The sequence below is a fragment of the Scyliorhinus canicula genome, chromosome 16 (assembly GCF_902713615.1).
Source record: "Scyliorhinus canicula chromosome 16, sScyCan1.1, whole genome shotgun sequence".
Lineage (NCBI taxonomy): Eukaryota > Metazoa > Chordata > Chondrichthyes > Carcharhiniformes > Scyliorhinidae > Scyliorhinus > Scyliorhinus canicula.
This window is the reverse complement of record NC_052161.1, coordinates 78,872,420-78,900,367: the sequence shown is the minus strand read 5'-3', so window position 1 is coordinate 78,900,367 and position 27,948 is coordinate 78,872,420. Positions and strand designations below refer to the sequence as shown.

The 27,948-nt window shown below is 45.5% G+C and overlaps 1 protein-coding gene across 5 annotated transcripts; it reads left to right on the top strand.

The window, feature by feature from the left end:
* The first annotated feature begins 8,820 nt into the window (after nt 1-8,820).
* Nucleotides 8,821-26,532, top strand: hnrnph3 (heterogeneous nuclear ribonucleoprotein H3 (2H9)). Of its 5 annotated transcripts, none has more exons than XM_038821606.1 (13): nt 8,821-8,953; nt 9,750-9,785; nt 9,870-9,971; nt 10,054-10,209; nt 12,826-12,969; nt 13,655-13,793; nt 14,892-15,076; nt 18,760-18,852; nt 19,918-20,033; nt 20,155-20,290; nt 21,408-21,494; nt 21,570-21,661; nt 26,151-26,532. In XM_038821606.1, the coding sequence occupies exons 4-13, from the start codon at nt 10,188-10,190 to the stop codon at nt 26,313-26,315; spliced, it is 1,179 nt and encodes a 392-aa protein (XP_038677534.1). In that variant the 5' UTR covers nt 8,821-8,953; nt 9,750-9,785; nt 9,870-9,971; nt 10,054-10,187; the 3' UTR covers nt 26,316-26,532. The 5 variants fall into 5 exon arrangements, with proteins under 5 accessions (XP_038677534.1, XP_038677531.1, XP_038677529.1 ...); XM_038821603.1 differs by having other exon boundaries at nt 8,825-8,979; nt 21,570-21,656; XM_038821601.1 differs by having other exon boundaries at nt 8,825-8,979.
* Nucleotides 26,533-27,948: the final 1,416 nt, after the last annotated feature.

Sequence of the window (27,948 nt, the reverse complement as noted above, 5' to 3'; positions counted from 1 at the left end):
ATGCCGGAGGTGATGCAGATCCTTAGGGAATTTGGGGGCTTTTCTGGGTACAAGCTCAACCTGGGTAAGAGTGAGCTGTTCGTCGTGCACCCGGGGGATAGATAAATAGGGAAATACAGCACAGAACAGGCCCTTCGGCCCACGATGTTGTGCCGAACTTTTGTCCTAGGTTAATCATAGAATAAATCAAGGGATCAAGAGGAGGGGGTTGGTAGGCTCCCGCTGAAAAGGGCGGGGAGGAGCTTTTGGTATCAGGTGGCTAGGAGCTGGGGGGCCCTTCACAAGCTTAACCTCACTAGGCTGGTGGAGCAAATGGAGGAGGAGTTCAAAAAATGGGACATGTTGCCGCTGTCGCTGGTGGGCAGGGTGCAGTCCGTCAAGATGATGGTGCTCCCAAGGTTTTTGTTCCTGTTCCAGTGCCTCGTACCTTATCCTTATCCCGAAGGCCTTTTTTAGGAGGGTCAATAGGAGTATTACGGGATTTGTATGGGACTCCGAGGGTGAGAAGGGTGTTTTTGGAGCGGTGCAGGGATAGGGGGGGGGCTGGCGTTGCCCAACCTCTGTGGGTACTATTGGGCTGCCAACACAGCGATGGCGCGTAAGTGGGTAATGGACAGGGCAGGGGCAGCATAAGACCATAAGACCATAAGACATAGGAGTGGAAGTAAGGCCATTCGGCCCATCGAGTCCACTCCACCATTCAATCATGGTTGATTTCAACTCCATTTACCCGCTCTCTCCCCATAGCCCTTAATTCCTCGAGAAATCAAGAATTTATCAATTTCTGTCTTAAAGACACTCAATGACCCGGCCTCCACCGCCCTCTGTGGCAATGAATTCCACAGACCTACCACTCTCTGGCTGAAGAAATTCCTCCTCATCTCTGTTCTAAAGTGACTCCCTTTTATTCTAAGGCTGTGCCCCCGCGTCCTAGTCTCCCCTGCTAATGGAAACAACTTCCCTACGTCCATCCTATCCAAGCCATTCATTATCTTGTACGTTTCTATTAGATCTCCCCTCAACCTCCTAAACTCCAATGAATATAATCCCACGATCCTCAGACGTTCATCGTATGTTAGGCCTACCATTCCTGGGATCATCCGTGTGAATCTCCGCTGGACCCGCTCCAGTGCCAGTATGTCCTTCCTGAGGTATGGGGCCCAAAATTGCTCACAGTATTCTAAATGGGGCCTAACTAGTGCTTTATAAAGCCTCAGAAGTACATCCCTGCTTTTATATTCCAAGCCTCTTGAGATAAATGACAACATTACATTTGCTTTCTTAATTACGGACTCAACCTGCAAGTTTACCTTTAGAGAATCCTGGACTAGGACTCCCAAGTCCCTTTGCACTTTAGCATTATGAATTTTGTCACCGTTTAGAAAATAGTCCATGCCTCTATTCTTTTTTCCAAAGTGCAAGACCTCGCACTTGCCCACGTTGAATTTCATCAGCCACTTCTTGGACCATTCTCCTAAACTGTCTAAATCTTTCTGCAGCCTCCCCACCTCCTCAATACTACCTGCCCCTCCACCTATCTTTGTATCATCGGCAAACTTGGACAGAATGCCCCCAGTCCCATCATCTAGATCGTTAATATATAAAGAGAACAGCTGTGGCCCCAACACTGAACCCTGCGGGACACCACATGGAAGAGGATGGAGATGATGTCCTGCGTGGACATGAGCCTAGAGGCGCTGGTAACGTCGCCGTTGCCGCTCCCTCCAACGAGGTATACCACGAGCCCAGTGGTGGCGGCTACCCTCAAAATTTGGGGGCAATGGAGACGGCATTAGGGGGAGGTGGGGGGCTCGATGGAGTCCCCGATACGGGGGAACCACCGGTTTGTTCCAGGGAGCATCGATGGCGGGTTTCTGGGCTGGCACAGGGTAGGTATTAGGAGGTTGAGGGACCTGTTTGTGGATGGGAGGTTTGCGAGCCTGGGTGAGTTAGAGGGGAAGTTTGGGCTCCCCCCGGGGAACATGTTTAGGTACATGCAGGTTAGGGCGTTTGCCAGGCGGCAGGTGGAGGGGTTCCCTCTGCTGCCCCCACGTGGGGTATGGGACAGGGTGCTCCCCGGGGTGTGTTGGAGGGGGGAGGATTTCGGACGTGTACCACGTCATGCAGGAGGTGGATGAGGCCTCGGTGGAGGAGCTGAAGGGTAAATGGGAGGAGGAGCTGGGTGAGGAGATTGAGGAGAGGACGTGGGCGGATGCCCTGGAAAGAGTGAATTCCTCCTCTTCCTGTGCGAGGCTTAGCCTCATACAGTTCAAGGTGCTGCACAGGGCCCACATGACTGGGACGAGGATGAGTAGGTTTTTCGGGGGCGAAGACAGGTGTGCTAGGTGCTCGGGGAGCCTAGCGAACCACGCCCATATGTTCTGGGCATGCCCAGCGCTGGGGGAGTTTTGGAAGGGGGTAGCAAGGACGGTGTCGAGGGTGGTAGGATCCAGGGTCAAGCCAGGCTGGGGACTCGCAATTTTTGGGGTTGCACTGGAGCCGGGAGTGCAGGAGGCGAAAGAGGCCGGTGTTCTGGCCTTTGCGTCCCTAGTAGCCCGGCGGAGGATCTTGCTTCAATGGAAGGATGCGAGGCCCCCAAGCGTGGAGGCCTGGATCAATGATATGGCGGGGTTCATCAAGTTGGAGAAGGTGAAATTTGCCCTGAGGGGATCAGTATAAGGGTTCTTTAGGCGGTGGAAGCCTTTCCTGGACGAACGGTAGGATAATAGGCCGGCAGTAGCAGCAGCCCGGGGTGGGGGGGGCGCGGGCGCGGGGAGAGGAGGTTTGTTTTGTTGGTTTGTTTTGGGGGAAGGGAGAAATGTGTATATGTGTTTATTGGATATGCCGGGATTTTAAAAAAAAAAATGGATATGAAAGTACTGGCTAAGTTGGGAAGGATGGAAGGTTGTGTCCGGAGGTTGCAGAGGACCAAACAGGCTTCATAAAGGGCAGGCAGCTTTCTGTAATATAAGGCTGCTGTCAAGAGCCCAGGTGCCAGAGGTTGTGGTGTCCATGAGAAGGCATTTGACTGGGTGGAGTGGCGGTACCTGCTTGAGGTCCTGGGAAGGTTTGGGCCGAACTTTGCGGCACGGGTGCACCTGTTATAAATATACATCATACATGGTGGCTGTGCGGACGAATGACATGGGTTCACAGAACTTTGAACTGCACAGGGGAACAAGGCAGGGGTGTCTGCTGTTCCCTCTGCTGTTTGCACTGTCTATAAAGCCTCTGGCAATGGCTCTTACTTGGCAGAGTGGCGAGGGTTTACAAGGAGACAAAGGGGTCGGCAGAGTGGCGAGGGTTTACAAGGAGACGAAGGGAGTATCGGGTGTCGCAAGTTGTGGATGACCTACTATTATATGTTTCGAACCTGCTGGAGAGCATGGAGGGGATCATGGGCCTGTTGGGAAAGTCTGGGACGTTCTCGGGATATAAATAGGCAAAAACGAAGTGTTCCCGGTGAACGAGTTGGGTCGATGAGCCAATCTAGCAGGGATGCCATTTAAGGTGGCCAAAGACAGGTTTAGATACCTGGGGATTCAGGTAGTGAGTGAAAGGCTGATGCTACATAAATGGAATTTAACAAAATTGGTGGAGGTTAGGAAGGATCTGAAGAGGTGGGGCACGCTGCACTTGACTTTGGCAGGGAGGGTCCAAGTGGTGAAGATGAACATTCTGCCGAGGTTCTAGTTCATATTCCAGGCACTCCTAATCTTTGTACCGAACACCTTCTTTCGAAAACTGGATATGATTATTTCAGACTTTGTATGGGCAGGGAAGGTACCAAGGATTATGAGGAACCTGTTACAGAGACAGAGGTAAAAGGAAGGTTGGCGTTGCCGAACTTGCTACATTATTATTGGGCGGTGAACGTGGAGGTGAGGCAGTGTTGGGAAAGGGAAATGGTAGAATAAGTTAGATGGAGGAAGAATCCTCTAGGGGGTCCAGCTTGAGGGCTAAGGTGACGGCGGCATTGCCAATGGCGCCAAGGAAACACTCGGAGAGCCCTGTGGTGCAGTCCATGGTGAAGATCTGGAACCAGCTGAGGAGGCACTTTAGGATAGAGGGGTTGTCAGTGTTGATGCCATTGAGCGAAAACCATGCTTTTGAGCCGGGGGGATAGATGGCACGTATATGAAGTATAGAGAAGTGGGGCTAGTTAAGGTGAGGGATTTGTACCTGGAAGGGTTTACTAGTATAGGGGAACTGAAGGGGAGGGTAGAGCTCCCAAGAGGAAGTGAGTTTAGGTACCTGCAGGTAAGGGACTTTATGTGGAAGGTTTGGAAAGAGTTCCCCAGGTTGCCGAGGTACACCCTGTTGGAGTGACCGCTGCTTCCAGATATGGAAGGGGAGGGCAGGATCGGATTCAGATACGGGTGGCTGGGAGAGCAGGGAGGTGAGCAGGTGATGAAGATTAAGGTGAAGTGGGAGGGGAGATAAACTGGGGAGTGTGGTGCTGCAAAGGGTAAATGCGACCGTCTCGTGCACAAGTATGAGCCTGATACAGTTCAAGGTAGTACAGGGACGGGTAAGAATATGTAAGTTCTTCCAGAGAGTGACAGACGAGTGTGAGAAATGTGGGCGTGGACCAGCGAATCATGTTCATATGTTCTGGAGCTGCGAAAAGTTGGGGAGATTTTGGGCGGGAGTGTTTGCGACGCTAACAAGGATAGTGGTGGTGGAAGTTGACCATTGGTGGCGATAATGTAATGTCAATATTTGGGATATCGGAGAAGCCGGAGCTGATGGAGGGCCGATCTTGTGGCCTTCACCTCTCTGATTGCCCGGCGAAGAACTCTACTGGAGTGGCAGTCAGCAACGCTTGGTTGGGGGACTTGTATGGCTTTCTTTGTTTGGAGGGCAGCACGGTAGCATTGTGGTTAGCACAATTGCTTCACAGCTCCAGGGTCACAGGTTAGATTCCTGGCTTGGGTCACTGTCTGTGCAGAGTCTGCACGTTCTCCCCGTGTGTGCGTGGGTTTCCTCCGGGTGCTCCGGTTTCCTCCCACAGTCCAAAGATGTGCAGGTTAGGTGGATTGGCCATGCTAAATTGTCCTTAGTGTCCAAAATTGCCCTTAGTGTTGGGTGGGGTTACTGGGTAATGGGATAGGGTGGAGGTGTGGGCTTGGGTAGGGTGCAGACTCGATGGGTCGAATAGCCTCCTTCTGCACTGTAAATTCTATGATGAAAAGGGGTTCAGCGGAGGGCTTCGAGGCAAGGTGGGGGATGTTCGTGGCCGTGTTTAAGGAGCTGTTCGTCGCGGTAGAGGGGGGGGAGGTGAAAAAGGGGAACATTTGGACAAACTGTATAGTTGTTTGTTGGAGAGTTTGTTCCCTGAATTCTTTATGTTTTGTAACCTGTATACATTTGGAATAAAATAAAGTTAAAAAAAGTGGAAGATGACATTTGATGTAGAGAATTATGCTGTGATTTGTTTTAGTAGGAAGAATGCAGAGAGGCAATATAAAATAAAGGGTATAATTCTAAACGGTGCGCAGGAGCAGAGGAACCTTTGTGTACAATAGATGCATAGAGTGTAAAAGCAAGGAAGTTATGTTAAACTTGTATAGAACACTGGTTTGACCTCAACTTGAGTATTGTGCCCAGTTCTGGGCACCGCATTTTTAAGATCATCTCCCATTCTTCTGAACGCCACAGAATAAAGGTGCAGTCTATTTAACCTTTTGATTTTCAGAAATCTTTTGATATGGTCACAAGAGGTTTGTGAACAAAGTTGGAGCACATGGGATTGGGTGGGGGGTGGGGGAGGAGGTGTGGTGATGTGCATCACTGTAAATACAAAAGGCTGGGGCTGGTTTAGCTCACTGGGCTAAATCACTGGCTTTTAAAGCAGACCAAGCAGGCCAGCAGCACGGTTCGATTCCCGTACCAGCCTCCCCGGACAGGCGCCAGAATGTGGCGACTAGGGGCTTTTCACAGTAACTTAATATACTACTTAATATACTTAAGCCTACTCGTGACAATAAGCGATTTTCATTTCAAGGGTTTAATGTAAATACCCGTAGACTAGCTAGACACTAGAGGGAGCACCAGAGACATGATACACAGACATTCAACCAATAGGCCAGTAAGATAGGACACGACCATCTCTCCAAATGGAGAAAATCAAATTTGCCATCCGAGGGTCGGACGACGGCTTCCACAGAACGTGGGAGCCATTCATGCAACTGTTCCGGGACCTATTTGTGGCCAATGTACAAGAGGAAGAATAGTCGGGGGAAGGTAGCGGGAGAGGGGGGGGGGGGGGGGGGGGGGGCTACAGGTTCGTTACGGGGGTTCGATGGCTAGCTAAGGCCCAAAACCAAACTAAATAAACATGTTGAGGGGGGGGCGGGCGCAGTTACTACTACGAAGATGCTTACCTGTAAATATGTATGTTAATTTTTGCGTGTTTGTTTGTTTTTTTTCTCTCCTAACAATTTGTAATTTGTTCAATATAAAATATGAAAACTGAATAAAAACATTTATAAAAAAAAAGATAGGACACGACCAATGGGCATTCAAGACACACAGAGGTGACACTACCTCAGGAGGGCATTACACCAATATACCCATATAACCCATATAAAAGGACACAGCACACATGCTCAGCCTCTTTCCAGTGGAGACACTTAGTGAATACACAGGGTTGATTGAAACCCACCATGTGGATTGTAGCAGACTGGTTCGTCAGTCTGAGTAGCTATAGCAGGATTAACAGGAGAATTGAATCCAAGTAGGAGAATTGTTAACAGTTTAATAAATGTGTTCAAGCTATCTCCAAGTCTGAACCTTCCTTTGTCAGAGTGTACATCAAGGAAGCAGCTTGTGCTACATCAAGAGCATAACAAATCAGGGGGGATATACAAGCATTGGTTGAGAACTGGTTAATGGACAGAAAACAGTAGGACTAAATAGTTCATTTTCAGATATGTAAATTGTGGTTACTGGAGTACCACAAGGATCAATGCTTGAGCCCAGCTAGTCACAATTCAAATCAATGATTTGGATGTGGGGATTAAATGTAATATTTCCAAATTTGTAGATGACACAAAACTAGATAGAAGTGTGAGTTGTCAGGAAGAGGCGAATGCACTTCAGGGGGATTTGGAGAGGTTAAGTGAGTGGGTAAACATTTGGTAGATGAAATACAATGTAGAGACATGTGACTTTGGTGGGAAAAACAGAATTAGAGAATATTTATTAAATGGTGAGATGCTGGCAAGTGTTTAACTTCAAATGGACTTGGGTACCCTTGTTCATGAGTCAATCCCTCCATTCCTGGAATTAGTTTGGTGAACCTTTATTTCGCTCCCTCGATGGCAAGCATATATTTCTGTAAGGAGCCCAAACGGTGCAGCATACTCCATGCGATCTCAAGGAGGCTTGGTATAGTTGCAGTTAGATAGGGCGGCACGGTGGCACAGTGGTTAGCATTGCTGCTTCACGGCGCTGGGGACCTGGGTTCGATCCCGGCCCGGGGTCACTGTACTGTGGAGTTTGCACATTCTCCCCGTATTTGCCTGGGTCTCATCCCCAGAACGCAAAGATAGGTGGATTGCCCCTAAATTAGAAAAAACAATGGGGCACTTTAAATGTTTTTTAAATTATTGCAGTAAGGCATCTTCATTCCTGTATTCAAAATATCTTGTAATACAAGCCTATATACCATCTTCCTTAATTGCTTGCTGTACCTTTCAGTGACTCATAAACAAGGGCACAAGATCAGTTGCCATCTTCCAATTTGCAGGAACAATTCCAGAGTCTATAAAATTTCAAAAGATGACCACCAATGTATCTACTATCTCAATGGCCACCTCTTTGAATATTTGATGTAGATCAGGTCCAGGGGGATTTATCTACTTGCAAGGGGCAGCAAGGTAGCATGGGGCAGCAGGGTAGCATGGTGGTTAGCATAAATGCTTCACAGCTCCAGGGTCCCAGGTTCGATTCCTGGCTGGGGCACTGTCTGTGTGGAGTCTGCACGTCCTCCCCCTGTGTGCGTGGGTTTCCTCCGGGTGCTCCGGTTTCCTCCCACAGTCCAAAGATGTGCGGGTTAGGTGGATTGGCCATGCTAAATTGCCCGTAGTGTCCTAATAAAAGTAAGGTTGGGGGGGGGGGGTTGTTGGGTTACGGGTAAAGGGTGGGTACGTGGGTTTGAGTAGGGTGATCATGGGGGGGGGGGGGTTGTTGGGTTACGGGTAAAGGGTGGGTACGTGGGTTTGAGTAGGGTGATCATGGCTCGGCCCAACATTGAGGGCCGAAGGGCCTGTTCTGTGCTGTTCTATGTTCTAAGTCTCATCAATTCATTCCCTAATCCTTCTTTTACCATTTATAACATGGCAAAGTTAGCAAAGGTAACACCACTATTCCAGAAAGGAGGAAGAGGGAAAATTGGAAATGACAGGCCAAATATCCTCAGATTAGCCATCAGCAAAATGCTGGACTCTCCTTTCACCATCATCCCTTTTGTCACGGATTGTCTGCTCCATTCCATCCTCTCACTCACCTACATTGCATTCTTCTCTCCCTTTTCTATGTTTGTTAAAAACCTGCTATATCTCTAAAGTTTTCCAGTGTTGGTGGGAGATTATTAACCTGAATTTGTTTTTCCTTCTCCACAGGTGGTACTAATCCTCCAGACTATTTCCAGAAATTTCTCTCCCCAGCACCAGGGGCTTTCACTTGGGGGGGGGGGGCTCGTAGTGATTGGCAGGCTCCGAGCAAATGGCCTGGCAGGTCCGCGGGTGAGTGGCAGGCTCTGAACCAATGGCCGCCGAGGAAGCGGGGTCACGCTGCTCGGTGGGCGGGGCGACGGCAGTCGCTCCGCGAGACTTGCAACCAAACCGGCTGGCGCCGGCGCCATTTTGTGCAGTGTTGCTGGGTGCGGTTGTTGGAGTGAGGTCGTCGCCGCCATCTGCCCGCTTTGTGAACGCTGAGGGTCTGACTGGTACGACACGATGGCGCAGGAAGACGGTAATCAGTAACGAGATACTTGCAGAGCTCGGACCCAATGCTACCCTCTTGTCCCGGGGCCTTGCCGGGCGCCGGGATGTGTCATGAGGGTGCGGGTTTGATGGCCAGCCCTCCGCCGGGGCGAGGCCTCTGTGAGCTGCTAGTTAACGCTAATTCCTGGCCCACTCTCAATTTGGTGTCGCCCGACTCCGTGTCCCGAATTTGGGCCGCCCGAGTCCGAGAATGAAACGGCACAGAGTGAGCTATTCCCACTCACTGATGGGGTTTAAAGGAATGAATATTGGCTGACGAAGCGCCCGCTTTTGCAGCATCGTCGACATTTATATTGCTGGTCTTTCCCTCAGTACTGACCCTGCGACAGTGCGGCCCGCCCTCAGTGCTGACCGCACGACAGCGCGGCTCTCCCTCGGTATTAACTGTTAGCTTTGTGTTATGTGTTCGAGACCCTTGTGCCTGGAGTGAGGCACAGCAGGGTCCCTAAAGGGGTATTTCTGTTTGAGCTTTCAGATCAGCCATGCTTTTATCATGTGGAGACTGGGACAGAGCTCTGAACAGGAATATGTGAAGTGGTCGGGGTCTGTTTTATGTGCAGGAACAGCAATTGCACCGTTGACATAATAAATAGGCCAAAGTGCACCCTGAGACTGCTGATCCTGTAAAGTACCGGTGAGGGGTTGAAACCAAATGTGCAGGGACTGACTCCCAAGTGATTTGTTAATTAATGTAATTCCACTGAGATCTAAAACTAAATCTGAATGTTTGTTTCACAGAAATCTTTACCACTTTGGAGCCAGAAGTTGAAGAAGGTCAGTGTTGTTTTATTTTATGACGATTTGAATACTTTTGGCTGCAACCTGTAGCCAGCTACTATTTAGTGTTTGTGATTACAGAGAAAGAGCCCGAGGTTCCCACAAAGGAAGAGGACTATGTTGTCCGAGTGCGTGGCCTTCCATGGTCGTGTACACCAGATGAAGTGACCAGGTTCTTCTCAGGTAGCCATCACATGGTTGTGATTAATTTTGCTTGCTGCTGTGAGTAGTAGATGTTTACAGTTATTTTCTTTGTGTTTTGTAGAGTGTGAAATTCCAAATGGTGTGAGTGGGGTGCAATTCACCACCTCCAAAGAGGGTCGCCCGAGCGGTGAAGCTTACGTGCATCTGGGTAATGCTGAAGACTTCAAAAAGGCTTTGGCGAAAGATCGGAAGTATATGGGCCACAGGTATATCGAAGGTCAGTAACTATCCGTTCTGTATTGAGTAGTGGCCCAGGTAGCTTGGCAGCAAGGTCAAACTTGCTGATAGCACAGTTCAACCAAGACAATGTGGCACTGGTGCTAGAGTCTCTGTATATTCTAGTCAACTGCCTTTGTTGCTGACATACTGTGTGAAAGCTAAGATATGTGGGACACAAAGTCCACTCCTAACTAAAGGCAGTATGTGGACTCTTGAACTCTCTTCTTAGTCTTTGACCCTGGCTTCTGGATTTTTCTGCTGCCTATCTAGTTTTTAAAGCTCATCTCTTTGGCTATGTATTCATTTTGTCCCCTCCTTCTCTACTTGGGTTCAACAACCAAATGGAGCACCTCAAGACTTGCTTCGTTGAAGAGCACTGTATATGTGAGTGTATCTGAATTGGGAATGTGGTGCAGATCTTTTGGGGGTGAGACTGAAAGCTTGCAGGCTAGTCACTGCAAAATAACAAACAATATAACTTTCTAGCTTAGTCACTCGAGGCTAGGCTGGGCCATGTACCAGTTAGATTGCAGATTTAATTCTGAGTGTATGCTGCGGTAACTGATTGCAACTGTGAGGCTGTTGGATGTATTCAATTGGCGGGCAGCATCTGTGGAGAGAAACATTCAACATTTCCAGTTGGTGACCATTCATCAGAACTGGAACGTGTTACAGCTGAACAGTTTTTATGCAAATATGGAGGGGAGGCCGAAAGAACAATCGGACGGCCTGTAGAGGGTGGGACTGAGCCTTGATAAGAAACAGGAGCACCCTTTTCATTTAGACGTCATCCCAATTTCATTCCTGAAAGATCTTTTTTTTTTTTTAAATTCCAATTTAGCATGGCCAATCCACCTACCCTGAACATCTTTGGGTTGTGTGGGCTGAGATCCACGCAGACATGGGGAGAGTCTGCGAATTAACACAGTGGCCCGAGGCTGGGATTGAACCGGGGTCCTCAGCGCCATGAGGCAGCAGTGCTAACCACTGCACCGTCATGCTGCCCCTTTTTCTCTCAATGTTGACGTGGTAATTTGTTACACCTGGTAACAAATCAAAGTGGGGTTTGTACAGCTGGTAAATGGGTCTTACAGGAATGTAGTTGATTCTGATTATCTTTCCCTAGGATAGATTTGGATCCTTTATTATTGGATTTTTGTGACATCAAGGAGCCCTAGTAAAAATGGACTTGATGGGAATTGGGGGTGGGGGGGGGGATAACTCCTGGTTGGAGTCACCTGGCAAAAATGAAGGTGGTTGCTGGAGGTCAATCATCTTGGCTCCAGGGCATCGCTGCAGTGAATTCTTCAGGGTAGTGTATTTGGCCCAACCATCTTCTACTGCTTTGTCAATGACCTCCCTTCCATCATGTCAGAAGGGGGATGTTCGCTGATGACTGCACAATGCTCAGCACCATTCGTGACTCCTCAGTGACTGAAGCAGTCCATGTCCAAATACAGCAAGATCTGGACAATATCCAGTCTTGAGCTGACAAATAGCAAAGTGCCACACAAGTGCCAGGTAATACTCATTTCCAACAAGAGAAAATCTAACCATTACCCTTTGACTTTCCATAGCACTATCATTGCTGAATCTTTCACTATTGGGGTGGGGGACTTGCCATTGACGAGAAACTTAACTAGACTAGTCACATAAATACTGTGGCTACAAGAGCAGGCCAGAGGTTCAGAATCGAGTGGTGAATAACTCACCTGGCTCCCCCAAAACCTGTCCACCATCTAAAAGGCACAAATCTGGAGAATAATGGAATACTCACACTTGCCTGGATGAGTGCAGCTCCAAAGCACTCAAAGCTTGAAATCATCCAGGATAAAGCAGCAGGCTTGCTCAGCACCTGTTCCACAAACATTCACTCCACCACTGTTGAACAGTGGCAGCCATGTGTACCATATACAAGGTACACTGCCGGAACTCACCAAGGCTCCCACATCCACTAGAAGGACAGGCAGCAGATATCTGGGGACACCACTGGGAATTTCCTCTTCAAGTCACTCACCATCCTGACTTGAAAGTATATCGCCGTTCCTTCATTGTCGCTGGGTCAAAGTCCAGGGACACCCTTCCTAACAGCACTGTGGGTGTACCTATACCCCATGGATTGCAGCTGTTCAAGAAGGCAACTCGCCACCGCCCCCTCAAGGCAATTAGGGGTGGGCAGTAAATATTGGCCCAGCCAATTAGATTTATAGAGGAACTCTGGCCGTTTCCCTTCCTGAGACTATAACTGTGATGGATGGAAACTCTAGGAAATAACTACAAACGGAAATTGATCACTGCGATATGGTAGCGTTTCTTTCAAGATTGCCTTGGTGGTGGTTGTCCTTCGAGGCAAACTATCTAGGGATAGCGAGGCTGTAATTTTATCAAATAACACATCTGGCATTGCAAACAGTAGGACATTGTTCAAAAAGTTTTATGGGGTGACTATTTTGATATTAGTTTTTTAAAATTTCATTCTGTCGGGATGTGGGTGTTACACCATAGGCCTTGTGTAGTCAGGCTCATCTGGACCATGTGTTGAATTGCTAGGAAGTTTTAGAGGTTTGAACGGTTTCTGTGTCTTATATACAAATGTGTACTATTTTTCCCTTAGTCTTCAAATCTAATGGTAGTGAGATGGATTGGGTTCTAAAACATAACAGTACCAGCCAACCGGACACATCCAACGATGGCACAGTGCGACTACGTGGGCTTCCGTTTGGCTGCAGTAAGGAGGAAATTGTCCAGTTTTTCACAGGTATTTTCACTCACTCAGCTGTTAAAATTGTGTATTATTAGATCTTCTTTATAATGGATAAATGGTATCAAACTTTTTAAAGAGTCCAGTTATCTGAAATGTTTAACTGCTTATGAACTGTGGTATTTATAGTTGAAGTTTAAAGCTTTAAATGACAGCAAAATCGAGAACTGCAACTTGTACTTTTACTGGATTTATGTTAAGACAAAAGTGTTGTCTAAAGCAAACAAGATACTGCAATATACATTTTTATGTTTATGACATGTGGTACTGAACTGTAACTTCACCGACAACAGAGTATCTGCACTGTGACTGGAATGTTATTTTTAATTATCTGATGTAGTTGAGTTGAAAAAAAGAATCGAGTTTGTTTCCATCACATACTGCCATACACCAGAGCAGTTTGGTTTTCATGTGTTGTAATTGGAACGAGTTTTGAAGCTAAAATGCATTGTTTAATAAATTACTTTGAAGCTGAACACTTTTATAAATCAATATGAAAGTTGGATCATAAAGATGTTTTTAACTGTCTTGACATTTTATATATAGATCTATAAGTATTTTGCATTTTTATCTGTTGGTAACTGGGTTTTAAATTTTTTTATATATTTGTAGATATTGTTGGGAATTGTGCATCATTTAATATTGTTCCCCTTGACGGGGTTATTTTGTCCTTGGGTTAAAGGGTTGGAAATCGTGCCAAATGGGATAACTTTGCCGATGGACTACCAGGGGAGAAGCACAGGGGAGGCCTTCGTGCAGTTTGCTTCAAAGGAAATAGCAGAAAAAGCACTGGGGAAACACAAGGAAAGAATAGGGCACAGGTGGGGATGGACGGACGGGTTGGTTATTCATCTTAAAGTCAAGTTTAAACGCTGGGTGCTGGTTTATGACACTGAGGCTGGGACTACACAACTGATCTTTGCACTCAGTTCAGAATAATGTTCGTACACAAATATAAGATGGTCTTTATAGAGCTGTTTATAATTCTGAGTGTCCCTGGTAAAAGCTACAGATGTAGCTTGATTTTGATTGTGCCAATTAAAGTAGTGAATATGTTATGAATACATTCAGAAAAATTGAATTATACAAAACAAAAATCCAGCAAAATGGTTTACAAATGTTTTGCCTGTTTTTGTTTGAAAGGTCTCACAGCTGCCTCAAATTCTGGGTGGCTTGTGTGATCTTGTATCCCAGTACAACTCAGATTTGGAGTGCTGTGTATGTCTGAGGTGCTTGAGCCTTTTTTTGATTTGGTGCACTGGCAGTAATGTTTCATTTTCCCCATATATACCTTGCCATCATTGGCAGCACAGTGCTTGCTCACTCGTGTTACTTTTGCTTGCATCATCACTACACTGTCAGTTGTCCTTGCCACCCCCTCCGCTTCCTATAAGCCTTGGTTTAAGTTGCCTGGTGCGTCATGTCCCCTTCTGGAGCTGCCAGTTTTGGGACCCAGATCTCATCTGGAGCTCTCCTATCCCTTTTTTTTTTCAAGCTGCAGATCAGTGAATGCCCAAGATGATTCACAGTAATTTATTGTAACTACACCCATCGCGATTATGTTATGATTAATCATACTTCCATGCATTCAAATCCAAACCACTTTTTGATCTCTAAGCTTTGAGGAAATTACTTGCTTAACAAAATGGTTCAAACATTAATATATCAAAAATAGTAATTGCTCAACTTTAAACAATATGCTTGCTCCATTGAAAAACATTTAAGTTAAAACAATCTATGTTGTGTAGGAATCAATGTTAAATTTGTGTAGTGTCAGTGTGCACTAGAAATTGCTAGTAGATTGTTCAGTAAACAAGCATGAATTTAAATATTTTACATTCCGTTTATTAATTGCTATCTAGAATATCTTTTGCAATAGTGTTTCTCCTGAATGTTAATCTGTACTCGTTATGATTTAGATATATTGAGATCTTTAAAAGCGGCAGAGGTGAGGTCAGAGCGTACTATGATCCACCAAAGAGGTTAATGGGGCAGAGACCGGGTCCATATGACCGGCCAGTGGGACGAGGTGGTTACTATGGCACTGGTCCCCAGCGAGGCCCATATGACCGAATGCGACGTGGAGGCGGAGGATATAGTGGTGGTGAGTTTTGGTTAAATATAATTTATTTTTCAATGCATTTAAAATATATGCAAAATAATATATATATTATCTGCATTTATGGCTCCACATGTTGAATGGAGCTCTTTAAGTTGATTTTGTGCTACATAAAACTGATTGGACGTTTCTGCCTAGATGTGCACTTCCTATCATATGGGTATATCATTCCCTGGATCAAAATAGAAAGCAGTAAATGGACCGCGGTGGATGGGTGTCAAAACCGGGGAACAAATAGAAAGGAAGACGCACATTCAGTTGCATAGATATCTCCCTCTGTCATGTATGGTCTAAATCTGTGATTCCTGACAATATACAAACAAGCCATCAAAACAAATTCTAAATCCTTTTGCCTATGGTAGAAATATTGTAACGTAGAGTGATGATTACCAATTAACTTTTCTTTCTCTCAGCCCAGCATTCAAAAAAGATTTGTCATTAAAAGAGCAAAAAATAGATTTTGCGGCCAGACTCAGTTTTGCTGTCTTGTTAGTTTTGCTGTCTTGTTAGGCTTTTACTCGAGTTCCTGAAGCCTGATCAACATAAGAACTAGGAGCGGGAGTAGGCCATCTGGCCCCTCGAGCCTGCTCCGCCATTCAATTAGATCATGGCTGATCTTTTGTGGACTCAGCTCCACTTTCCGGCCCGAACACCATAACCCTTAATCCCTTTATTCTTCAAAAAACGATCTATCTTTACCTTAAAAACATGTAATGAAGTAGCCTCAACTGCTTCACTGGGCAAGGAATTCCATAGATTCACAACCCTTTGGGTGAAGAAGTTCCTCTTAAACTCAGTCCTAAATCTACTTCCCCTTATTTTGAGGCTATGTCCCCTAGTTCTGCTGTCACCCGCCAGTGGAAACAACCTGCCCGCATCTATCCTATCTATTCCCTCATAATTTTAAATGTTTCTATAAGATCCCCCCTCATCCTTCTAAATTCCAACGAGTACAGTCCCAGTCTACTCAACCTCTCCTCATAATCCAACCCCTTCAGCTCTGGGATTAACCTAGTGAATCTCCTCTGCGCACCCTCCAGTGCCAGTACGCCCTTTCTCAAGTAAAGAGACCAAAACTGAACACAATACTCCAGGTGTGGCCGCACCAACACCCTATACAATTGCAACATAACCTCCCTAGTCTTAAACTCCATCCCTCTAGCAATGAAGGACAAAATTCCATTTGCCTTCTTAATCACCTGTTGCACTTGTAAACCAACCTTCTGTGACTCATGCACTAGCACACCCAAGTCTCTCTGAACAGCGGCATGCTTTAATATTTTATCGTTTAAATAATAATCCCGTTTGCTGTTATTCCTACCAAAATGGATAACCTCACATTTGTCAACATTGTATTCCATCTGCCAGACCCGAGCCCATTCACTTAACCTATCCAAATCCCTCTGCAGACTTCCAGTATCCTCTGCACTTTTCGCTTTACCACTCATCTTATTGTCATCCGCAAACGTGGACACATTGCCCTTGGTCCCCAACTCCAAATCATCTATGTAAATTGTGAACAATTGTGGGCCCAACACGGATCCCTGAGGGACACCCCTAGCTACTGATTGCCAACCAGAGAAACACCCATTTATCCCAACTCTTTGCTTTCTATTAATTAACCAATCCTCTATCCATGCTACTACTTTACCCTTAATGCCATGCATCTTTATCTTATGCAGCAACCTTTTGTGTGGCACCTTGTCAAAGGCTTTCTGGAAATCCAGATATACCACATCCATCGGCTCCCCGTTATCTACTGCACTGGTAATGTCCTCAAAAAATTCCACTAAATTAGTTAGGCATGACCTGCCCTTTACGAACCCATGCTGCGTCTGCCCAATGGGACAATTTCTATCCAGATGCCTCGCAATTTCTTCCTTGATGATAGATTCCAGCATCTTCCCTACTACCGAAGTTAAGCTCACTGGCCTATAATTTCCTGCTTTCTGCCTACCTCCTTTTTTAAACAGTGGCGTCACGTTTGCTAATTTCCAATCCACCGGGACCACCCCAGAGTCTAGTGAATTTCGGTAAATTATCACTAGTGCATCTGCAATTTCCCTAGCCATCTCTTTTAGCACTCTGGGATGCATTCCATCAGGGCCAGGACACTTGTCTACCTTTAGCCCCATTAGCTTGCCCATCACTCCCTCCTTAGTGATAACAATCCTCTCAAGGTCCTCACCTGTCATAGCCTCATTTCTATCAGTCGCTGGCATGTTATTTGTGTCTTCCACTGTGAAGACCGACCCAAAAAACCTGTTCAGTTCCTCAGCCATTTCCTCATTTCCCATTATTAAAACTCCCTTCTCATCCTCTAAAGGACCAATATTTACCTTGGCCACTCTTTTGTGTCTTGTATATTTGTAAAAACTTTTACTGTCTGTTTTTATATTCTGAGCAAGTTTACTCTCATACTCTATCTTACTCTTCTTTATAGCTTTTTAAGTAGCTTTCTGTTGCCCTCTAAAGATTTCCCAGTCCTCTAATCTCCCAGCAATCTTTGCCACTTTATATGCTTTTTCCTTCAATTTGATACTCTCCCTTATTTCCTTGGATATCCACGGTCGATTTTCCCTCTTTCTTCCGTCCTCCTTTTTTGTTGGTATAAACCTTTGCTGAGCATTGTGAAAAATCGCTTGGAAGGTTCTCCACTGTTCCTCAACTGTTCCACCATAAAGTCTTAGCTCCCAGTCTACCGTAGCTAGTTCTTCTCTCATCCCCATGTAATCTCCTTTGTTTAAACACAAAACACTAGTATTTGATTTTACTTTCTCACCCTCCATCTGTATTTTAAATTCCAGCATATTGTGATCGCTCCTTCCGAGAGGATCCCTAACTATGAGATCATGAATCAATCCTGTCTCATTACACAGGACAAGATCTAGGACCTCTTGTTCCCTCGTAGGTTCCATTACATACTGTTCTAGGAAACTATCGCGGATACATTCTATAAACTCCTCCTCAAGGTTGCCTTGACCGACCTGGTTAAACCAATCGACATGTAGATTAGTTCTTATGGCCTTCTCCTGCTGTTCCTTTTGTTCTTCAGGACAGGTTGAGTGAGAAATTTCCCAGAGTCCATCTCTATGCTCTGAGCACAGTTTCTAAACGTGTCTTTAAGTATCAATATAGGTGTTTGCTCCCTCATCCAAATGATTTCAAAATAAGGGTTGGTATCTTGAGACAATATTTTCAGGTCTTTTTTAAATGAGTGATTTGAGCATTTAAAAAAAATGTTAATTGGAAGCAGTTAAGATTTGTTAACATTACTTTGTACATGGTGATTCTTTTTATATGATGGTGGACACAGGGTTGAGACTGTTGGGATCATGGTAGAACTGTCGTATGTCTAACTTACTGAACATAGAATGATGGAGCAAAAAAAGTGGCCATTTGGCCCATCGTACCTGTCACTCTTTTGAATAATCTGCAACTGTTTTTTCAAACATTTATTTGTTCCTTTTTGAACGGATACTTCAAATTCCCTTCAGGCAGCCAATTCTACATAACAATTCATTGTGTTTTGTAAAAACAAAGAAAAATACCCAATTTCCCACTTCATTTTTTCCTGCTTTGCGATTAAAGATTATAGCAATTGGGAATGTTTTCTAGATCACAGTAATCATTTCACCCACAACATTGTTAATATGTTGTTTGTGCAGGGTATGGTGGGTATGACGATTACAATGGATATGACAACTATGGCTATGGCAGTGATGATTACGATGGACCTGGAGCAATGAGAGGAAGCAGAGGTACATTTAATCTTTGTTCTATCTGTGTTTTCTTGGGGAGGGGGATTTGATTGGTTGTGGAGGGGCATGGGTAGGGAAATGGTTGGCACAGTAAATGGAATCTGTTCGCTTATCAGATGGTGGTATTGGCATATAATAATGGGAAGAATGGTGCAGTCCGTATTACATTTTCAAATTTGACTTCCAATTTTTGCTGTGTTTCTACCTGAACGATCTTAACAGTGTCTCTCAGCCTCTGGACTGAACAATTTCTCATCTTTGGTGATTTCAACCTCCAAGTCAATTCATCATGCTCTTTTACCTCTTCGAGTTCACTTTCCTCTTCTGCTCCATAAATCTTTGGTTCCATATTCGTCAACCCAAATTCACAGCTTCTTCCTTGGCTCTGCCATCTCATGTGGTCTTGCTTCTCTCGTGAGGCCATTTCTGATCACTTTCTTGTATTGCCCTTCACTCGCATTTCCCTTCCACACATCAACACTATCTCCTGGAATAACATGCCCAATACGCTCACTGTTCTTTCAAAGTCACAACCATCTAGCCCCCAATAAAACCATTGCTCTCACCCTGCTATGCCCTTAGACATGGCCCTTTTCTCCACTCCCATAAAGCCAAAGAAGGCAGATATGAAAGTAAAAGGGGAATAACTGGTTTATTCACCTTTAGTTTTAGCAAGTATGTTGGCAACACTCGGCTCTACCTCACCGCTCATATTCACTCCACTACTGTTGTTAAATTATCAGACTATCTGACATTTAATACACGATGAACCAAAATTAATTCCAAAATTAAATATTGGGAAGACAAAAACCATTCTTTCAAGTCCCTGCTACATGCTCCATTGCCAAAAGTCTGAGATTAAACCAGTCATTGTAACCTTGGGTGTCATGTTTGATCCCGCGGTAAGCTACTCGCTGCACATTGGCACTAACATTTAGACCACATTCCTCCTTTCACCTCTTTGACCAAGGTTTGGCCATGAAACGTGACTCAGCATAATTTGTTTTATAATGCTCCTGAGGCTTGGGATACTTCATGACATTAAATGTGTTGTTTTGTTGAAAGGTATGGGTAACCATGGATACGGAGGGGCTGGAGATGCCAGCTCAGGCTACATGAATGGACACTTTGTGCACATGCGGGGCCTGCCATTCCGGGCAAGGGAGGATGATGTCGCCCATGTAGGTTCTCAGTGATAAATCACAGCTATTCATAAGCTATTTTCAGCATTTACATGCATTAAAATTAATTCATAAAGTTTAAGTTCTACTATTTAATTTTGCCATCTTGTTGATCCTGTAGTTCTTTTCCCCTCTGAATCCTCTGCGTATCCACCTGGAGTATGGAAGTGATAGTCGAGCTACAGGGGAGGCCGATGTCGAATTTGCAACGCATGAGGATGCAGTAGCTGCTATGTCTAAGGATAAGGCTCATATGCGTGAGTTTGTAACATTAACTCAGTCACCTGGGCTCTCCTAAATGTTTTGTGTAGATGTGCTGTACGCAATGGTTCCCAATTATCACCAGTCTGTGCTATCCCCGTGGGGGGACCGTCTCCCTGTGTTGGATCAAAATAAAATGTAACCAAGGCCCATTCTGCCACCTGGGATCCAATGTGTATAAATGAACAAGTGCTTGGTAAGCTCAGCTGCTCATGCCCTCTGTGAACTATTTTGCGAATAATGATTTGTAATTTGTCCTGGAGGGTGATGACTGTGTCCATTTAGCAGGAAAGCTGGAGGTTCACCTGTTGGAGGTTGCCAGGTGTTGAAATGCACAGTTCCATTACATCTGATTAAACAGAGAAGTTTCTCACCTTCAATCCCCTGGACAATGCCATACACCGTTGGAAATTAATCTAGTCCCAACCAATGATCAGTCTCCTAATTGTAAATTAAATTACTTTAAAAAATAAAATAAAAATTAAAGTACACTTATTTTTTGTTTCTCCAATTAAGGGGCAATTTAGCGTGGCCAATCCACCTACTCTGCACATCTTTGGGTTTGAGACCCACGCAGAAACGGAGAATGTGCAAACTCCACAGACAGTGAAAGACATCAGTAAATCAGATTGGCTTTAACGTAGACCAATTGCATTGCGGTCTACTCACTGATGTTAGATTTTTATTCAATTGAATTTAAATTTTCAAATTGTAGTGATGTAATAATAGTGATGTCACAAGTAGGCTTCAATGAAGTTATTGTGAAAAACCCCCATAGTCGCCACATTCCGGCGCCTGTTCCGGGAGGCTGGTACGGGAATTGAACCCACGCTGCTGCATTACAAGCCAGCTATTTTGCCCAGTGTGCTAAACCAGCCCCTGATGTAATTTGAAATCTGCGTTATAGTCCAGTCACACACACACTGTGCCACCATACCTCCATCTACAAGCATACCAAGTCTAGTGGGTATTTTAAATGCGTGCAAATGTTCCCAGATATAGTGCATGGGTAAATGCTACGTGGTTTAGGTAGTTTGCCGGATATTTTGCGGCAAAAATGTGGAGATACTTCTTGATTTAAAGCATTTGTGTAAGTTGTTGATCTTGTTTCAGAACATCGATACATTGAGCTGTTCTTGAACTCCACTGCGGGAGGAGGATCTGGTGGCTATGGCAGTAACTATGGAGGCCATGCAATGGGTGAGTTGAATTTCAAGCTCGCTCCGCAATGTTTTTAATCTGTACATGTATCTAAAGACTACTTGTCTCCTGCAGGGACCCAGGGTGGTTACGGGAGCTCGGGGAACCATGGGATGTCCAGTTATGCTGGTTACGGGGGCCAGAGCAATATGGGCTCTTATGGTAAGGAAAGTTGCAGTCTGTTATTTCAACTTGAAGGCATGATATTTGAGCTGAATTAAGTTACAATGGATACTCTTACCTTCAAGATTTTACCCACTCTGATCACATTTTATGATTGACAGTGACCCCCCAGAGTGAAGGAGGGAGTGTTTGAATGGGGGTTTTGTCGATTAAGTTACCATGTGCACATGTGAAATGTAGTCTCAATTCCAATCTTAGGACTGGCCCACCATTCACCACTGCACGCTCAAAGTATCCTCCATTATAGGTACTTCCAGGGGAGTTCCCAATTAACCAGTTGAACTGAGAAGCCAAACTATGCAAAACTGCCCCATTGGCAAACTGTTTGGTGAACAGAAAATCTCCACGCTGCCTTGGTACTCGAGCCCCAATGGGCAGTCTACAGTGCAAGAGCCCCTGCCGTTAAGATTATCCATTGTGTTCCTGGTTTGTGGTGTGCATGAACAGATCAAAGGAATTCCACAGCCAGCTGATTCGATCTAGCTCTAGTTGTGAATGGTAATGAACAGTTAACTGGAGAAAGAAGCTCCACAAACACTGCCATGCAGAGTGATGGGAGCAGCTCAATATGCCTGTGCAAAAGACGTGGCTGAAGCATTTGCAACAACTTTAGCCAGAAGTGTCAAGCGTATGACCCATCTCTGCCGCCTCCTGAGTGTTACAGGTGCCAGTCTTCAACCAATTTAATTTGATTCACTCCACACTGTTACTCAAACTGCTGAAAGCAGAGGATATTGCAATGTCTCTGGTCGTTGCTACATCCTGGCAATAGAACTATATACTTGTGCTCCAGAGCTAGCCATGCCCCTAGCCAAGCTGTTTCAATACACATAAAACACTAGCATCTACCTGGCATTGTATAAAATTGCTCGCGTCCTGTCCACAAAAAACAAGACAAATCCAATCTGGCTAATTACCACCCCATCAACCTCCTCTCAATCCAAAGTGATGGAAGGGGTTGTTGACAGTGTTGTCAAGTTACAAACCAATAACCTCAGTTGGGTGCCTCCAGGATCACTCCACTCCAGACCTCATTGCAGCCTTGGTCCAAACATGGACAAAAGAGCTGAAGTCTAGAGGTGAGTGTGACTGCCCTTGAGAGCAAGACCAGCACTTGTTGCTCATCCTTAATTGCATTTGAGAAGTTGATGGCAAGCCACCACCATGAACCGATGCAGTCCGTGTGGTGCGGGTATACTTAAGTGCTGTCAGGGAAGTTCCAGAATTTTGACCCACAACAAGTGATGGAACGGTGATATATTACCAAGTCAGGATGATGTGTGACTTGGAGGGGAACTTGCAGGTGGTGGTGTTCCCATGAATCTGCTGTCCTTGTCCTAGCTGGCAGAGATTGTAGGTTTGAAAGGTGCTGTTGAAGGAGCCTTGGCGAGTTGCTGCATTGCATCTTGTATATGGTACACACTGCTGCTAATATGTCGGTGGTGGAGAGAGTGCTGATTAAGTGGAATGCTTTGTCCTGGGTGTTGTCCAGCATCTTGTTTACTATTGGAGTTTCACTCATCCAGGCGAATGGAGAGAATTCCATTACACTCTTGACTTGTGCCTGGTGGTGGGAAATCAGGAGGTGAGTTAGTTGCTACAGAATTTCTAGCCTCTGACCTGCTCTTGCAGCCACAGAATTTACTTGGCTTGTCCAGTTCAGTTTCTGGTTAATGGTAACTCGCAGGATATTGGTGTTGCGGAATTCTGTTGAATATCATGGAGGTGGTTAGATTTTTCACTTGTTGGAGATGGCCACTGACTAGCCCTTGTATGGCATGAATGGTTACTTGCTACTTAAGGCGTGAATGTTGTCCAGATATTTCTGCAGATGGACTGCTTCAGTATTTGAGGAGTCGTGACTGGTGCTGAAATCAGTGGCATCCCCAATTCCTTATGAAGGGGGAAGGTCATTGAAGCAGCTGAAGGTGGTTGAGCCTTGGCTGATGTCCTGGGAATGAGATCATTAGCCTAGTTTAACCATCATTGAGCTGGATATGACTCCAAACGGTGGAGAGTTATCCTGATTCCCAGTGACGCCAATTTTTGCTCGGGCTCAATTGTTCCACACTTAAGTCAAATGCTGCCTCAATACGGTGGATGGACTGTAGCAGTACAAGAAGGCAGCTCACCACGAGGGCAATTGGAGATGGACAATAAATGCTGGCCTAGCCAGCAATGCCCACGCTCCATGAATGAAATTTTAAAAACACTGCACGTTTGGTTGCAGATGCTTCAGCTTTGTCTCTTGTGTTGGGCTCCCTGATCACTGAGAATGTGGCACCGTCCCTGGTTAGTTGTTTAATTGTCCAGCACCATTTACAGCTGGATGTGGCAGGACTGCAGGGCTTTGAATTGCTGTTTGGCATGCTGCTTCTGCTTTTTGACGTACGTCTTTGTAGCTTCACCAGGTAGGACTGTTATTTTTAGGTGTTGCTTCTGGCGTGCTTTCCTGCACTTGTCATGCAAAGGGAACAGAGTGATGGGCAGTGAGGTTAGATTGTGGGTGAATATAATCCTGTTGTTGATGATCGGCCACAGCACCCCATGGATGGACGTCCTTCATCGAGCTGCTAGATCTGCTCTGAATATATCCCATTTGGCATTGTGGTAGTGCCACACAACTTGATGGGACTTCATCTCAACAGCCAACTATCCAGTGGCCACTCCTATCAATTCTGTTCAGGAAAGCTTGATCTGCGACGGGTAGATTTCCGCCTTGGTTCCCTCCATCTGCTGCAGACCCAGTTCAGCAGCTATGTCATTCAATACTCTGTAATAATGCTACTGAGCTGCTCTTGATAATGGGTATTGAAGGCCCTCACTCAATACAGTCTCCCAGGGCAACTCACTCCCCATGTATACCACTGTGCCGTCACTGGTGCGAAAGGGCATACCCAAGAATGGTGAGTGGAGATGAATGGGATGAAGGAGTCTTAACAGAATTGCAGCGAGTGGGCATCATGGGCATACCTCGCTCGAAAGAAGGTTGTGGCTATTGTAGGCCAATTAGCAAAAATGACAAACGTGGGGATGCTGCCTGATGAGTTCATTCTGTTTAGTACTATTCGCAACTCATCAGATACTGACGCAGTCAGTGTCCAAGTGCAGCAAGACCTGGACACATAGACTTGGGCTGATGTATGGTAAGCAAGTAACATGTGCCACTAGGCAGTGATCATCTCCCAACAGGAGAGAATCCGACCATCTTTCCATGACATTTAATGGCATTGCCTTCACTGAATTCCCCACTGTCAATAACCTGGGGGTTATTATTGACCCCACACTGAACTATGCTACAAAACCTACAAAATGCTTGGATTCTGTGGCGCGATACTCTGTCTGCAGCCAAAAGACAGTGGTGGAACACACTCTCCATAATATTCAAGCTTAACACCAGTCACAACAATTCAACCAGCATGAACAACACTCCAGTCAGGGCAGTACAATGGTTGGCACTGCTGCCCCAGGGACCTGGCTTCGATTCCAGCCTTGGATGACTGGAGTTTCCACTGGAGATGACTCGGGCACTTCTGGCTGAGGATTGTTTCAACCTTGTCTTTTGCATGAATGTGCTCTTGGGCAGCACAGTACCACAAGTGGATAGCACTGTGGCTTCGCAGCGCAAGGGTCCCAGGTGCGATTCCCCGCTGGGTCACTGTCCGTGCAGAGTCTGCCCGTTCTCCCCGTGTCTGCGCGGGTTTCCTTCCGCAGTCCAAAGACATGCTGTTAGGTGGATTGGCCATGATAAATTGCCCTTAGTGACAAAAAGGTTAGGGGGGGTTACGGGGATAGGGTGGAAGTGAGGGCTTAAGTGGGTCGGCGCAGATTTGATGGGCCGAATGGCCTCCTGTACTGTATGTTCTATGTATGTTTGTTCATTGAAGGTGGGGATACTCGTGGCGCTGCCTCCTGCAGTGAGTTGCCTAATTGTCCATCACCAGTCATGACTGGATGTGGCAGGACAGCAGAGCTTGGATCTGACCCATTTGTTGTGGAATTGCTGAGCTCTTGTCTTTTACTTGCTGCTTATGTTGCTTGGCACACAGGTAGTCCTGTGTTGTAGCTTCACTAGGTTGGCACCTAATTTTTAGGTATGCTTGGAGCTGCTCCTGACATCCCCTGTACCTGCACACCATGGACTGCAGTGTTAAGCCACCATCTTTGAAACAACAGTTAGGGATGGGCAACGAAGATGCTCATGCACCACAAATGAATAAAAATCACATTTGTTGTGATGTGGATCCATGTCTAGATGTTGGATTTTTTTGCTAAAAGGCTTGTAGTGTTTTAACCAAAATACTTACAGGTATCCTAGAGTAAAATGAGAACTAATGATTAATTGACAAATATTTTGCAGCATAAAGTAAACTTTTCACAACTTCCCCAGTTCTATATAAGTTGGCAGACTTGCAACATTAATTGCTGTTTTAAAATGATTTGTCGGCTTTACGATTGAATTCTTCATTCTAGGTCGCCACGGCGGAAGCAGCAACGGTGCTGGGGGATACTACAGCAACTCTGGAGGCATGGGAATGGGGAGTAACGTGGGAGGAATGGGGGGCATGGGTGGGAGCGCAGCCTGGCGGATGTACCAGTAATTCTGCACAGCCTCATGGTGACACTGGCTGCTTCTAGACATTTTTGTTTTCATGTCTGCAGGACTGACAGTTCTGAGTCAATAATATTCCTCTGTTTCTATAACAGGATCTGTATAATATAGTTTGAAATTGGTGATAATGTTCCTTCAAATTTTCAGATTTCATTTTTGCTTCTATTTTCCCTTTTAGTTGAGTGGTAAGAAGGAAATTCTCCTGAAATATTCCAAGTGTAATAAAAGTTTTAAAAAACTATTTTGAAATGTTTGGTTGTGACTTGCAGTAGTCTTATTACAAAACAAGATCATAAGAGCTTGTGATTAAATTAAAATTTGAGATGTTAAGTAAAAATATTTATGTTTCTTGGACTTGAGTATTGCTGAAAAGCTTTTCACTTAGCATTCATCAGAACAAATGCAAGAATGCCAAATTTCAAAGAGAGCAATGCTATATACTGCATATGAAAAGAATTGCTGATTGGTTTTGCAGTTTAGAAGCATAGAAAATAGGAACAGGAGGATGCCATTCGGCCCTTTTGAGCCTGCTTCACCATTCATTCATTGGGAAGGCGTTGACCTTGCAGTATTTGTCACTCGATTAGTAATCCAGAGACCCAGGGTACACACTGGGTGAAGAAATTTCTCCATCTACCCATATCCTCAGTTGTACTGTGACCCTGGTTCTGTCTAATTGTGTGAATGTTATAGGTTTCTATGCAATTTCCCCCATATTCTTCTCAAGTCCTGATAATATCTAACTGATTCAATCACTCCTCATATGTCAGTCCTGCCATTCCAGGAATCAATCTGGTAAACCGTTACTATATTGTCCCTAAGCAAGAACATCCGTACTTGGATAAGGAGACCAAAACTGCACACACTATTCCAAAGCCCTGTATAATTACCATATTGGGAGCAGCAAATGCAATAGACCAGATTGAAGGAGGTGCACGTGAAGTGCTGCCTCACTTTAGGTCCTTACATGGTGAACAGGAACGAGGTAAAGGGGCAGGTGTTATACTTTACTCCTGCGCAGCAGCGCTGACTGTGGTGCAACAAATTAACTATTGCAGCACGGTAGCACTGGGTTCACAGCACCAGGGTCCCAGGTTCAATTCCCCGCTGGGTCACTGTGCGGAGTCTGTACTTTCTCCCCGTGTCTGCGTGGGTTTCCTCTGGGTGCTCCGGTTTCCTCCCACAATCCAAAGACGTGTCATGATAAATTGCCCTTGGTGACCAAAAAGGTTAGGAGGGGTTACAGGGATAGGGTAGAAGTGAGGGCTTAAGTGGGTCAGTGCAAACTCGATGGGCCAAATGACCTCTTTTTGCACTGTACTATGCTGCTTTTCCTAAGAGGCCATTCCCCCCACCAGTATCCATGTTTTGCAGGAATAGTCATAGGAGCTTCCTGCACTGCCAGCCTTGCCCTCTTGTTCTGGCTGGTGATCACCTACCCTCTTCCTGTCTGGAGTCTGCACCGACCCACTCAACCCCTCGCACTTCCACCCAATCACCCTGGCACTGCAAAGCCACAATGCTATCCACTAGTGCTACCGTGCTGCCCCTTTAAATTAAATATTTTGGAAGATATTTGATACAAAAGCCCTTCTTTCCTTGTCCTCGTTGCAGAATATATCCCTTACAATGAAGCACTAAATAAGACCGTGTGTTGTA

What these genes read in the sequence shown, in the direction of transcription:
- hnrnph3 (XM_038821601.1), top strand. An exon ending in AGTGACCAGGTTCTTCTCAG is followed by an intron (nt 9,972 to 10,053) that starts GTAGCCATCACA and finishes TGTGTTTTGTAG; the next exon opens with AGTGTGAAATTCCAAATGGT. An exon ending in AATTGTCCAGTTTTTCACAG is followed by an intron (nt 12,970 to 13,654) that starts GTATTTTCACTC and finishes CTTGGGTTAAAG; the next exon opens with GGTTGGAAATCGTGCCAAAT.